The 15407-nt window shown below is 46.7% G+C and overlaps 1 protein-coding gene across 5 annotated transcripts in view; it reads left to right on the top strand.

Moving 5' to 3' along the window:
- The window catches only part of KIF20A (kinesin family member 20A), a 220051-nt gene that overhangs the window by 107784 nt on the left and 96860 nt on the right, over positions 1-15407 (top strand). For all 5 annotated transcript variants that reach the window (XM_085618375.1, XM_085618378.1, XM_085618374.1 and 2 more), the window contains exons 6-7: positions 11619-11803; positions 14753-14885. In XM_085618375.1, the coding sequence (XP_085474501.1) occupies positions 11619-11803; positions 14753-14885 (318 nt within the window). The remainder of the gene's footprint in view (positions 1-11618; positions 11804-14752; positions 14886-15407) is intronic.

The raw sequence follows: 15407 nt of genomic DNA on the forward strand, positions 1-15407 counted from the left end.
GATTTAGGGGCGTTACAGGTAGGTGAAGGTCAGAGACCAATGGGTCCTTGTCCTGGGGTGGGTACACCCCCTATCCTGCCCCTCTCCTGTGGGAGGGGGGCAGTAGCCTAATCCTGATAGGGTAGGGCCTCCCATCTTCAAGATGGCGAGAGCCCGGAGATGTGCTTCACCTCGCCTCCCCCACCTGAGGGGTGGGGTGGGCAGGCTGGCACATCCCCTGTCCTTGTATGGGGTTTCCGGCCAAGCTTCCCGCCAGAGTGGGGGGTTGCAGTGGCCTGGGGAAACTCCAACTGGCGGCATGCCTTTGAAGCTTCCCTTTGCTCATCCTGGGGGAGGAGATTTCTCACCTCACCCAGGATGTGCATTGTTGCAGGCCCGGGAGAGCAGGGGCTCTCCCACCCAGGGGTCCAGCAACGTGTCTGCTGTGTGGCAGCCTGGGCAGCCTCAGAGCAGACGTGGATTGTAGGTTAGTTGTAAGGGGGCATCTCTAAGATGCCCTCTGGGGTGCTTGGTACATTAAATCTCACACTGGCATCAGTGTGGGTTTAATGTGCTGAGAAGTTTGATACCAAACTTCCCAGTCTTTAGTGTTGCCATTATGGTGCTGTGCAGCTCGTGTTTGACGAGCTCTCAGCACCATGTACTCTTAAATGGCAGCACTGCACTTACAGTGCCCGGGAATGGACCTGGGTACTGTAGGGGCACAGGGCTCCTGCTCCTGTGCCCACACCATGGGCATAAGGCACCCAGCCAGAGGGGTGACTGACATATGCCTTGGCAGTGTGGGTGTTGGGCATGGCACACAGGGATGGGTGCCATGTTGACTCTTCATTTTGTCCTGCACCCAGACACTCAGCCTGCAAAGGCAGTGTGTGTGTGTAAGGGTACAGGGCCCCTAAGGGTGGCACAATGAGTGCTGCAGCCCTTAGGGGCCTTCCCTGGTCACAAGTCCCTGGGTACCTAGGGTACCATTTACTAGGGGCTGACATGTGGCCAGGGTTTGCCAATTTGGAGTTTGTGTGTTTAAGGAAGGAACATAGGCCCTGGGCACCTGATTGGCAGGAGTCCAGGGTACACTCAGTCAAAGTACATTCAGCAATTTAGCAAAAAGTGGGGGCATACCATGCAAGAAAGAGGGCGCTTTCTCACATTCAATTGTATATTGTTTTCCAAGCAAGGCGCGACGTAAATGTTCTATAAACGCTGAAAGGAAAAGGCGTAAATACTATGCAGAATCTGACAAAGCAGAGTTCAAAATCGCTATCTCCAACTACAAGCAATCTCTTGTGGCAGCCAAGAAAGAGTATTTTTCTTCACAAATAACTAAGGCCGAATCCAACTCTAAAGAACTTTTAAAAACTTATTAAATTGTCTAGTCCCAATATGCCCAAGAATCATGATGCTCCTGATTTCTGCAATAAAATTGCTGAATTTTTTAAGTCCAAAATTGAGACGATATTTTCATCTCTGACGGGATTGATTAATAAAAACCAGACCAATTTCAATACAAAAAATTGGAAAGCCCTTGTCCTTCAGACATGATATATGATCATTTTACCCCTCTGGAGAGGTTAGATATATTGAAATTGTTGAACTGCATCAAATCTGATGCTCCCAGTGACCCTTGTCCAGCGTGGATTATTAAGCAAATCCCTGATATCTGCACTGCACTTACTCCCCTGCTTAATGCTGTATTCACATCTGGAATTTTTCCAAAATTATGGAAACAAGCCTCCTTTCTTCTGTTATTGAAGAAACAGTTACTGGATCCCAAGGACCCTAACAACTATCGACCAATCTCTAGACTTCCCCTGCCAGCCAAACTGTTGGAAAAAGCAATTAACAGTCAACTCAGTGATTTCCTTCTCCTTAATAATTCTTTAGATCCATCACAATATGGGTTCAGAGCTTTTCATAGCACTGAGTTGGCGCTGTTAAAATCGACCGAGGAAATCAGAGAGGCCGTGGATAGAGGAGGGAATGCGATGTTGATCCTATTAGACCTATCCGCGGAATTTGATACGCTTCACCATATGGTACTACTTAACCGGTTATCTGAAATTAGGGATAAGTGGTTCGGCTTTGAAATTGTTAAAATCGTTTTCGACGGATAGGTCACAAATGGTATACCTATATGGTAACATCTCTGAACCCTTTTCATTGCCATGTGGGGTGCCACAGCGCTCGCCTCTTAGCCCCATGCTTTTTAACATCTATGTGGCACCCCTGGCCGGCATCATTAGGCCCCTTGGGTTCCAGCTCACCTCCTATGCTGACGACCCACAAATTGTGTTGTCGCTGATAGAGGGAGCGGAAAAGGAAGCAGGCGATCGCTTCCATGACTGTATGGAATCCACCTCAACATGGATGTCCGCCAACTGTCTAAAGCTTAACTCAGCTAAGACTGAGGTTTTGAAATTTTGCAACAATCCTCGGGTGTGGACACCAGAGTGGTTGCCTGAGGATCTTGGCTTGTGTCCCGTACCATCTAGAAAAGTCAAGAATCTAGGTATTGTGGTAGATAATAAACTCACCATGGGGGACCAAGTGAGCATGGTGACGTCTGAATGTTTCATGGTCCTCAGAATAATCAAGAAAATTAGGTTCTTCCTGGCTGAAGGGAGTCTGAGGACTGTGGTGATGGCACTCATAATGTCGCGTCTCGACTACTGCAACAGTTTATATCTCAATGTTCAAAAACAACATCTGAACAGGTTGCAAGTGGCCCAGAATGCGGCAGCCAGACTGTTGACACCCAGGTTCATCTCAGTTAATGGAGAACTTAAGAAATTGCACTGGCTTCCAGTTCCTTTGAGATCTTGCTTCAAAGCGCTTTGTATTGTTTTTAAAGCTGTGAATGGAACAGGTCCTGAGTTCCTTAAATCCAAGTTTTCATGGTATATCCCAAACAGAACATTAAGGTCAACAGGCTCCAAACAAGTGAAAACGCCCTCTTTTAAGAAAACAAACTAGGGAGGCAGAAGTTTTGCTTATCGTGCCTCTAAAGCTTGGAATGAACTGCTTTTCCGACTGAGAAATGCTCCAGATCTCATTTCCTTTCGGAAAGGCTTGAAGACATGGTTCTTTCCCATTTTTAGGCGTATGCTCCTCAGGTAATCAGTGCTCAGCGCCAGTACACCCTATGGTAATCCAGCGCTCTATAAGCATAAATAACATAACCTAAATACAAAATATCAGCTGAGTGAGCACTTTTTTTCTGTAAGTTTATTTTAATAAACTGTATATTATTGCTTGGAAGATGCATTATTTTAAAGTTTCATTGTATCTCAATTAGGAGGATAGAGAGGCCACCCTTCGCTTGGTCTAAGAACATCAATGACAAAATAATTTACCTAGTCCAATTTAGCAATGCACCAAGTCTCTTGAAGACAAATAATAGCTGGCCAGAATCTCATCAAATTATTCATCTTATTTGCTCCAAACCAGCCATGTTTTAGGAGATAATCACCAAGTTACCGCTAAAAAGGACGCATGGGGTTACTGTTTAATTTATTTCTATTCAGATTCCTCGAGAGCGACCAGGAGTCATCTGTAATAGTTGTCCACTTTGGGCTGGCTTTGGTTCCAGATCTGTCTGCCTCCTTTATCAATGTGTACTGTAAGTGTATCCATAGATCCACAATCAGGCTCATGACCTATATATTTAAGAGTTTTAGTCAAAGGGTTCACACCCTATAAAGTATCTGCACAGACTGCAATGGAGACAGTGGGGCAGAAGACTTGTGGTGTTTTCCCATTACGTCAAAGCCATTTTTGTTAAATCTTTCATGTTCATGTGGCACTATACAGGAAATCACATTGGACCAAAATTCTACATGTGCTGTAGAAGAGTTTAGATTATTGGGAACGGATATCGCCTTTATTTCAGAAGAAGAAAGAGACTGAAGTTGTGGCAAGTTATGCCGTAGTCTTACAATTCTTTGTCTATTTAGTAGATCTTCCCTGTTAGACCTGTCAGCCCTTTGGGTGGTCCCTCCTCATCATTATTTATTTTGTCCCACTTTTGCCTCAAACCCTGTTTGAATTTTTCCTTTTTGGGAACCACCAGACTTTTTAGTGTTGCTGCAGATTCAGGGAGCCATTTTACCTACCCCTGAAACTTCTGTCTGAGGGCCTGAAGCACAAAATGGTGGCCACCTGTGACATCACCAGCATCCACTGGAACCTACTAGCACCTTCCAGAACATTCCAGAACCCTGTGACAGTTGGAGGCGGTTTAGAATGTTGGGAAGCTAAGAGAGAGAGTTGGCAGTTGGAGCTGGCAGTTGGCACCTGACTGGTGAGGAGTGAGCAGCAAAAACGTGGAGGAGGAAGGAGTGAAGCAGCAGGGGTGGAAACTTGTGCCTGGAGTGGGGTCCATAAACCCACCCTTGATACTAGTCCCTACTGACGGAGCCCAGCCTAGAGCCCTGTGTGGGAAGAAGTCAGAAAAACCATCCTGAGGACCTGGACAGCAGGAACAGGCCTTAGAAACAAGAGAACAGCAAGATCCTGACCTGGAAGCTGGTTTCCCTGAAGTCCGACGTCGAGTAGCCTAAGACCTGGAGTCCGAGGTGGAGAAGCGGCGCTGACTGGAAAAGCAGACGTCGTACCCGGAGCCGCCAGAGGTCGAGAGAGGGCGCCGTCAGAGGTCGTGAGGAATACCAGAGGTCGAGGAGGAAGTCACCCGAGGTCGAGTGAGCGGCGTCATCGGAGGAGTGAAGTCCGCCCTCCGGAGTCGTCGGACACCGAGGTGAAGGGTAACGGAGGTCGGGAGTGAGGATCGCACTCCGGAGTCGCCGGAACCTGTGAGAATCGTGCCGGAGGTCGGGAGTGGAGGTCGCACTCCGGAGTCGCCGGAAACCTGCGAGGAGCACCGGAGGTCGGGAGTGAGGATCGCACTCCGGAGCCGCCGGAAGTCGACATCGAGGCAAGGCCGGCCGACGTCATCGAAGCCGAGGTCGCCATCGGACCGGAGCCGCCCGAAGTCGACATAGAGTAAGACTGCCCGACGCCATCGAATCGGAGGCCGAGATCGAACCGAGGCCGCTGACATCGAGACCGGAGCCGCCTGCCGGCGTCGTCAAAGAACTGACATTGTGCCGAGGCCGCCGACATCGAGCTGGAACCGCCTCACGGCATCGACCCGACTCCAGCGGTGTCGGAGCATCAGAAAAAGGGCAGTAAGTGGAGTAGAGGGCGCCTAAGGCCCTGTGGAGACCTGAGAGACTGCTCTAAGGGGCTAGGGAGGTGCTGGAACCAACCTGACTGTGCCAGGGGTGAACTGGGACTAATCTAGAGAAGTTGTGTGGAGAGAGAGAGCCAGGTCTCTGGTATTTTCCCCCTTTATCTACCTCAGTTTAGGCCTCAGCCTTGACCAAGCCAGGGAGTAGACACCCCCAGGCCTTCCACATCCCCACAAGCTGTGCCTGGGCCAAATCAGCCCTTAGGAATTCAAAAGTGATCTGATTCCAAAAGTGTCACTGTCAGCTTTTAAGTATTTATTAGGGGCACTGTATTTATTGTATTTAACCTATTTATTGCTTCACTGTATTTATTGGTCCACAGTATTTATTGATGCACAATATTTATTGGTTACAGTATTTATTGCCTCAGAATATTTAATTGCCTGTCTGTATTGCACTTTTATTTATGCCTTCAGTATTTATGATCACCCCTATTTATTGAATTATTAAGCCAGTATTTATTTGTCCTGCACTTACTAAAAAGTTTGTATATTGTGATTGTTATTTATTTTCTCCAATCAGCAACTAAGAGAAAAAGCAGATAAAGAAAGTTATTTTCATAATTTTTACGGTGTAGAGTCGTTTTTGGAACGGATGCACGCATGGTTATTGTTTGGGTATGTTGTATGCTTAGCACGGAGCCTGATTCCTGACCACTCGAGCCAAGCTACCACAGTGTGTCCGGAAGACCACCACCACCCCTTCTAGTGTGGGAGTGGTTTTCCAACATTCCCCATTTGCAAAGAGGTCCAATATATTGAGCAGACATTAAGGATTTAAAGGTGGCCCTGCTGGGGATAACTCGCGGTTAGAGCTAGTTGCCAAAACTGCATCTGAGGGGGACCTGCTTCCGATTGGAACATAGTGCTTACAAAATTAGGTGCCAGTGCATTTAATTGCCCATATATTAATTATTTGCAGATGGAAGGTGCTGTGTCAGTTCTATTACCACTTGCTCCATTTTCCTCAGCACTAGTGTGGGTGTCTCCAGACTGCCCTGCCTGGCCCTCTGCCTGCACCTGCCTGCCACTCGCTGCCTAAGTCGATCAGTACGTGGCAACCCTGGCAGAGCAGGGCTGGGTGATAGCAAGAGCCCCGGGGGCCTGGGCTAGGCCCTGATGTCGTAGTTTCTGGCGCTATTGGCGGCGAGGCGTGGCGCATGAAGAGGCTGCAGCTCCGGGGCTCTGCAACAGCTTGGCGCGGCTCAGTCAACCACCAATAAGCAGCACACTGAGTGCCATGGTAGGGAGTAGTTAACTGGAGTGGCCTGCTGCCTGTGTGCTCCGCGCTGCTGCCTGCTCTGTAGGGCCTTTCCCAGTAAATTCCACCCACACGGTTCCGCTTCCGATCCAAAATGTTACATGGAAAGCATGTACCATACTATACAATGACTGACCATACTGTACAGTTACGGACCATACCATAATAAACAATGACAGGTTATACCATATTATGCTCTGACAGTTTATAACATACTATCCAATGACCGGTTATATCATGCCATAAATTGACAGGTTGTTTCATGCCATATTATACGACAAACCAAACCATACTAAATAATGAGGCCATGCTATACGATAGCAGGCTATTCCATACTATACATTGACTGTCCATCTCTTACCAGCTATATGATGACCGGCCGTACCATACTATAAATTGACAAGCCATACTATTGTGAGAAAGTGGCTCTGTATATACTGTTCCTTAATAGGTACAGGGTGTACAGAGTCCACAGTCCCCCAGGGTTTGACAGAGGTTAAAGTTAGATATAACCTTACTCTCTAAAGTGGTAGCTTGGTCGAGCAGTAAGGCAGTATCAGAGGACAGTGTAAAGCATTTGTTGTACACACTCAGTCAGCAAATGGTCTCACACACTCAATAACTGAACTGTCGGCCAATGGTTTATATATAAAAAAAATATATGCTTGTTTTATTTTATAACCAACACTTGGATTTAAAATATACTTTCTCAACAGTAGACGTTTCATATAAATACTTTTGCAATATGCAATAGACTTTAGTAAACAGTTACAAGTGGTTGCAGTAGGCAACTCTATTTTTAAACACAACAATACATTGAGCTCAATGGTAAATTCAAGTTATTTGTAACCGATTTACTTTTTAGATTACTTTTGGAATTCCAGGACTGGATCCTAGATTCAGTCCTGGGTCAGTTCTCAGAATCAAGTGATGAAAGTCGACTTAAGTACTGTAATGATTTTTAACTAATATTTTGCTATTTTAAAAGTCGACACTTAAAAAATATTTCAGAGAAAACAGTCAATGATTCCCAATGGAAGAAAATTCAGGTTACAGGTACAGTATGTTTTCGTTACTTTTGTAATCCAGTACTGGGTGCCTAGACTCGGTACTGGGACCTTTTATCCAAAACAGGCAAGTAATTACTTTTTCAGATATTATACGATTTTTGAAGAATATTTAAAGATTGCAGAAATCGACACTTAGAAGAAATTTCACAGAAAAACTGTCGATGGTTTCCTATGGAAGAAAATTGAGTTAAGGGTAAGTACAGTTGTAGGTATTTTTCAGAGTCAGTGCTGGGCACCAAGATCCAGCACTGGGAGCTCACCTAAGAGCAGGTGAGTAAATTTGTTTTTGTCACTCGGCTGATTTTTGGTGAATATTTGAAGATTTGAGAAGTCCACACTTAGAAGAAATTTCAGGAAAAAGCCAGTCAATGTTACCCTATGAGGAAAATAGAGTTTGCGGTTTAAGGGTAAGTACTCGACTGGCAGAGTTGAGGTTCTGGGCACAGACGCAGGGGTCTCCCAGGGTCAGGTAGGTACAGTTGGTTCACCCTCAGCGACTCTAGGGCGGCCGGGTGCAGAGAGTTAGGCCCAATGTTATCCTAGGAGGGATGGGGGGGCCTTGTTTGGTGGCTGCTGACTGGCAAGCCACGCGGCTGTGGGAGCTGGGCTCCTGGTTACTTACTCAGGGCAAGTGGGGAAGTAGGTAGGTGTAGAGTTTTCACTGCCAGGGCCACTCGGGCGGCTGGGTGCAGAGGGCTTTTGAGCCTTCGGGCGCTCAATGGATTTCAATGGGAAATCTCCGGTTTAGAAAAAGACTGCAAGCTCGGGGACGAAGACTCTTCAGGTGCCACTCCCACTTCGAGAGGTAAGTTGGGTAGTTGGAGGATAGGTAGGTACCCCGGGATTGGGCACGGGGGGCCGTGGGGCGCCGCGTGCAGGGGTGCCTTTAGGTGTCGGGAAATCTTACCCTCTGTTGATCGCGGTTGGGGGGGGCACCATGTCCTGAGGCTGCAGGCTTCTTCAGGAGTGTTGAGGGAGGTCCTTGGGTGCCGGACTCTGGGTCACAGTCGCCGTGGGGTCGTCCTCAGGGTCTTTGTTCACTCCGGCACTGGCCAGGCTCGGCTGGTGCAGAGTGTGCTGGGTTCGCGGTTCCGGGCTGCTGCCAGGGGTTAGAGATAGGTTTCGAGTAGAGCCTCTATTCATGGGAGTCCCAGGGGCTTAGAGCCAAAAGGTAGCCAGTTCCTCCGGGGTTGGTGAGGTTGCTAGCCACAAGAGATGCCGGGCTGGAGCAGGAGCAGGTTCGAGGGTCGACAGGCCGGTAGGGCTGGGGCCAAAGCAGTTGGTGTCTTCCTCTTTTCAGCAGCTGCAGGACAGGTCTTCTTTCTTCTTGCTCTTCGTAGTTTTGAATCTGGAATCTGCGGAAGGAAGGTTCAGGGTGCCCCTAAATACTAGATTTAGGGGCGTTACAGGTAGGTGAAGGGCAGGGACCAATGGGTCCTTGTCCTGGGGTGGGTACACCCCCTATCCTGCCTCTCTCCTGTGGGAGGGGGGCAGTAGCCTAATCCTGATAGGGTAGGGCCCCCCATCTTCAAGATGGCGAGAGCCCGGAGATGTGCTTCACCTCGCCTCCCCCACCTGAGGGGTGGGGTGGGCAGGCTGGCACATCCCCTGTCCTTGTATGGGGTTTCCGGCCAAGCTTCCCGCCAGAGTGGGGGGTTGCAGTGGCCTGGGGAAACGCCTAGAGGCGGCAGGCCTTTGAAGCTTCCCTTTGCTCATCCTGGGGGAGGAGATTTATTGTTGCAGGCCCGGGAGAGCAGGGGCTCTCCCACCCAGGGGTCCAGCAACGTGTCTGCTGTGTGGCAGCCTGGGCAGCCTCAGAGCAGACGTGGATTGTAGGTTAGTTGTAAGGGGGCATCTCTAAGATGCCCTCTGGGGTGCTTGGTACATTAAATCCCACACTGGCATCAGTGTGGGTTTAATGTGCTGAGAAGTTTGATACCAAACTTCCCAGTCTTCAGTGTTGCCATTATGGTGCTGTGGAGCTAGTGTTTGACGAGCTCTCAGCACCATGTACTCTTAAATGGCAGCACTGCACTTACAGGGCTCAGGAATGGACCTGGGCACTGTAGGGGTACAGGGCTCCTGCTCCTGTGCCCACACCAATGGCATAAGGCAACCAGCTAGAGGGGTGAATGATGTATGCCATGGCAGTGTAGGTGATGGGCATGGCACACAGGGATGTGTGCCATGTCGACTTTGTTTTTGTCTTGCACCCAAACAGGGCCTCTAAGGGTGGCACAAGGAGTGCTGTAGCTCTTAGAGGACTTCCTTGGTCACAAAGCCCTGGGTACTTAGGGTACCATTTACCAGGGGCTGACATGTGGCCAGGGTTTGCCAATTTGGGTTTGGTTTGTTTTAGGGAAGGAACATAGGCCCTGGGCACCTGATTGGCAGGAGTCCAGGGCACACTCAGTCAAAGTACATTCAGCAAAAAGTGGGGGCATACCATGCAAGAAAGATGGCACTTTCTCACAACTATACAATGACAGACCAGATCATACCATACATTGACATGCCATACCATATAATACTATTCCAAGTACGTAAATAGATCTTGCATAGTCTAGACCTTTTGTCTTAGCCATTGCTTGCTGCATTGTATTCTCCAAATGGGTTTTTGTTCTAGTTTGTCCTTTAATGAGGTGTTGCTTGGGAGACCTGACATTTGGAGGTACTGCCTAACATGGTGCTGTGACATTGTTGCGTATAAGCATGAAGTACTGCCAAAAGTCTGAGACTAGAAACTTTTGGAAATGTGGAAGCTTTCCATCTTTTAGGCGATCCTTCTCATAAGGCACAAATGCCTCTTGATGTGGATCCGTGAGGTCCACTAGTTAACTACTATAAGGGGTCTACTCTGGAGTAACCTAGATGAGTTTACAGAAGCACTGTTAAGCAGTCAGTGAAATCATATTGGGAGTCTAACCAGGAGTACAGAATCTCAACTACTTTAGGCACCATTAATGTAAAAAAAAAATATATATGAATGCTCGAAGGTCCAAACCCTAAAGGCACTGTTATAGATCTATCGGGTACTATGTGGACTCAATCCTGCGGGAGGCACAAACCCTGGAGGCTTAACTAATGTGCCCACAGGGTGAATGAGTGCAGTACATAGGACATAATCCGCATTGGAATAATAGTGGCACATCCCACTAACACCAACGTACAACACAGTGCAAAGGTGTATGGATCCGTTCAGCAGAGGTGGTCATGATGTCTACAATTTTAAGTCTTACAAGGAGATGGTAGTTGGCATCACACTGTGAATGTGTTCAAGGAGATTTATCAGACGTTAAGGATCCTTTATTTGGTCTGTTACCTGCATGAATGAATGTTAAATGGGAGACTGGGATGAACAGGACTTGATTCTCCAGTTTGGGCAGTGTTATTCTGAGTCCTCTGTGTTCTTGGTAAGTAGAGGCACTGTATATCTATCGATGAAGATAGATTTGGATGGAGATTCTGCCATGGCAGTTCGGGCTGCATTGTTGCTATTGGAACAGGACCAAGACTGATTAGCATATGTCAGTTTAATCTGAGGTAGTATGGTGGAACAAAGGAACAATGGGTTGGAATGCTACCCAGAGCGATTGCCTGTGTTTAGCCTTACTGGAAGCATTCCTCCCATCACATTTTGTGTGTTTCAGGGATAGAACGCTGCCTGCCTAGGTGACATCTTAACAGTTTAAGCCGGTAAAATAGGTTCAGGGTAAGTGGCCTCTCCATCAGTTGAGTCCATTTTGGTGTTTTGTCTCTGAGGAACACTAGTGTGCTTTCTGGCATTTTGTCTCCTGAAACGTTTTACTTGTTTCCTGCTCTTACTCCAGAGGCCTCTTTAGGGCATCATTGCTCTGTGGGCTGTAAAGGCAGCTTATGTTTGTATAGATTTGGGTTGTCTCAAATTAGAACATGCTGGTTTGACATTTTTACACAGGGTGCTCAGAATGGATACATTGTTATATATTGAAAAACAGAAGATTCCTTTCCTTTGAGCATCGCTGATCAATTTTATTCTAACCTCACCATTTATTCTTTGTAGGGAATAGTAAAGACGGCGGGATCCTGCCCCGCTCACTTTCTCTGATCTTCAGCAGCATTCAGGATCGCTTGCATAAAGGGACAGATTTGAAGCCTTCTCTCTCCAGTGAAGTGGTGTGGTTGGATAGCAGACAGGTCCGACAGGAAGAACTGAAGAAAGCGGCACTGCTCTCCAGCCTTCGAGAGGTGAGGGGCTGCAGCTCTATCTTTCCATATTGTTGAGGTGCTAGGAAGCTTAACATGGTATCCTTGGAATAATGCTATCCTGTGGATGAAACATCAAACCCGTTTACCCCAATTTTAATCTTACTTTCAATTATCTAATTCTATATTGTAACAATTTTTTATGACCTTTCTAAATAAGTTTGTTATGGGACAGTCTCTCTTAAATTCAGACGAACCCCCAAGTGTATAACTTGAAAACCTTAACTCATTTCAAGTCGGAGCTCTACCCTTTCTGGCGCTGCTTTGATCATGGTGGTCAGTAGGATGTCAAGTTCTAGGATACTGTGTTGTAGCCAGGCCTTTGCCTGATAGATGTTCAACTCACCCCATCCCTTCCCTAGTTAAGGCCAGGTCAGATTGAACTTGCAGCAAGTTTGTTTTGGGGGTGTGATTTTTTTTTTTTTTAAACATTTTTTTAATTGTTTTCGTACCAACAACTCAGTACAGTTCCCAACAGCCCCCTCCCTCCAAAGGAGACTTTTACATTCATCATTGCCCCCGAGTATGCAGGAGAAAAGTCACCCTTCCCGCGTGGAGCCCCCCCTCCCTCTCCCTCCCGCAACCCATGTCAGTGTGCCCCCCTCTGCCTACCCCCCTCCTGACGCGCCCCCCTTATTACTATGAATCGTGTACGGGTGCTCAATTGTTTTGGGTGTCTGATAAAGTGATATGGTCCAAACTTGTTTGCCACTGCACCTGCTTTCTATCGCTCATATCGACTGCATCCCCAACTAAAATGGATCACCCTACCATCCACTGAAGCCACCATTTTCTGGTTTTAACCTTGTGGAACTAGTGACCTGGTATGTGCCAACAAGCTATTCCAAGCAGAAGAGGGATGCTCATATTATAAATACTGCCAATTCAAAGGTTTTTAATCCACTTATTTTGTGCTCCGGAAGAGTGGGATAATTAATGTTCTTATTTTTGGATCTTTGATCTTTGGCACTTGAACAAGTTTTCCTTGTTAAGGTAGAAACCTTTCATATGATCGCACTACCTCAAATCTTGGGAGTGTTGAAATGTGTATAACATAAAGGTGTTTGCTTCCACATTCCCATCCAGGAACATCATCCATTGGTTTCTGAGATTAAAGTCTGTGATCAGCTTTATCGATATAAGTGTCTACCCATAAGTAGGTGTTTACCAAGTTTCTCCCTGTATTGATGACCCAACATCCTCTGGGTGTCTGGCTTTTCTAGGGACTCGTAGCTTGTGTTCTACACTGTTGAAACTGGGGGTTTCCTTTATCCAGAGATCAAACTATCTGTTCCCTTTCAAAGTTTTCATTTTACAGGAGTAGTGATTACCCCGTTTAGGGGTCTACCATCTCCTACCTCCAAAGAGGGTATTTAGAAGCAGTCGGTAAAACCTTTTTCAACCTATCCTTACTTGAGCTTGGGGTTGTCAGAGGTCATTGGGTCTAATGACCCGATTTATCTATGTACTACCATTTGGCCATTGGCTTTTCACCATTTGCAAATTCTGCAGCACTGTCTAGCCAAACCTGGGCTCTCTTGATTTACAGACTATTATTGGGGAGAGTGGCATGACTTAATAAAACTGTATTGCAACGTTTACGTTCGCTTTTTTGTTTTCTGAACCCTTCCTTCTAGTGAGCTTTTCACTAGTAAACTCAAGTCATGCAACCTCATTCAAGGTGCTACATGTTGTTTGATTTGTCAATAAAGGTTTCCTGTGATGTCAAGGGTGAAACCCAAAGTTTTCCTGCCTTTCTTTGGATTGGTGGCTAGGCAACCTACACACAACCTATGTGCTGACTGGCAGTGATGCTGTTTGATTCTAATCTAGAGGCGCATGCCCTTTTAGATGTCTCTCCAGTTAAAGGACTTTGTAATACCAATACCTGAGATCCCTTACCATAATGTCTCGGACACAAGTGATCTTTGATATGCAAGTGAACTGGCTAGAGGTGGGAACCAGTGGTACCCCTGTTTGTGCTGCTCATGAGAAGGTCTCCTGTTTGAGTGTGCTACATCATCTCAGACCTATCTGCCTATCCAGTCATATAACTGATCTATTGACAACTAACATTGAAGGTGGTGGGTCTGCACAGTCCCTGACCCACCTGGTGCTCTTAATTGAGCCTGTGCTTCCCAGAATGACTAATAGGCGGTCTACATTTAACAATCCGAGTGTGGAGTCCTGTTATTTTAGTTGCCAGTCATTCTGATTTTAAGAACTGTTACTCCTTGCGGTTCTTGAGATTTTTACTTTTTAGTTGTGGTCTGGACCTAACCCTAAAGAACCAGGTTACGGTTGGTCATGGTTGGATGAGTGACTGGGTGTCCTGCTACTGGAGCAACTTAACCGCAGTTGGTGGTGATTGAGATTTGGTCCACTGAGAGAAAAAAGGATCCTAGGGAGATGACAGCAATAGCTTCTAACTTTCATGCAATGTTGTCACAATGATTCATTTCCAGCTATTCTGTATCGATCATGATATGTTGTGTACAGAGGTGTTTGGGTGATCACTCATGTTTGTGAATTGTGACTTTCCAGGCTTTTTGTACTGCAAGGAATTGTAACAAAGCCCTAAATTGGGCTGCAAGGTTTTGGGCATTTTTTTTAAGTGGAGTATAGAGCAGGGTAGTTTCCTTTTTATGTGAGCTTTAATAGTTTCAGTTAAATCTAGTAGCAAGCTCTTTGTGTGCATGTTCTGGCTTTCTAGGTTAGTGTGTTAGTGTTGGACCCTGAGTATCAGCACATGCACGTTTTGGACTGCTAATTTATTGTCCAGGTTTGTTCTGTAGGGTCTGATCACTAGTGTGGGTCAGTGGATATTAGTGTATTGGTCCTGGAACTGTATTCGTTACCCTGTAGGTTTAAATGGTCCCTTCAGTAGGCAAAAAAGTGGAATGTGATCAGCTGAGTGATTTACTTTCGCAGGAGGAGTTGTTCACACCCCTGAAGAGGAGCCTTAGCACGGATCCACAGACCAACAGCACAAGCTTTGACAGTGGGGTGGCTGGTCTTTCTTCTACAAGTCAATTCAACACTCAGACCAACAGTCTGCTTGAAGGTATGTTTGAGGCATTCATTACTATGTTGTCAAGAAAGGGCATCACTCCCTGCCAACTTGGGACTTAGAGGTGAACACTACCCTGCGTGTAAAAAGTGAGAGTGACTTTATCCTGAAAGGTGGTTGGATGAGTGGGGTGGTGTCTCTGATTTCCTGTCCCAGTGTAGGGGCATGTTTGGTCATGGAGGATTTGTTTGCAATGTGCAGCTGTCCGGGTGATCTATGACAGCCCTTAGAGGCCAAGGCAAATGGCACCCACTTTGTGATGGAGTTTTTGGGCTGGGGCTAACGGCAGCAGTGCAACCTCAACTCTGGAATTGCCTCACATTATCTTAAGCATGTGCAAGTACATGAGTTTGGTTTCATTCTAAGGTTACGTATTGCACTGTCTTATGAAGCATACACTTATCCAGGATATAGTTAAGATCTGGTATGGTGTTTTTTCTCCTGGCAGAAAGGAGTTACTGCGGGCTAGTGTAACAAAAGGCTACACCTGCCTTGGGCTGGGCCTGAGCAGCAGCA

This window comes from Triturus cristatus, chromosome 7 (genome assembly GCF_964204655.1).
Source record: "Triturus cristatus chromosome 7, aTriCri1.1, whole genome shotgun sequence".
Lineage (NCBI taxonomy): Eukaryota > Metazoa > Chordata > Amphibia > Caudata > Salamandridae > Triturus > Triturus cristatus.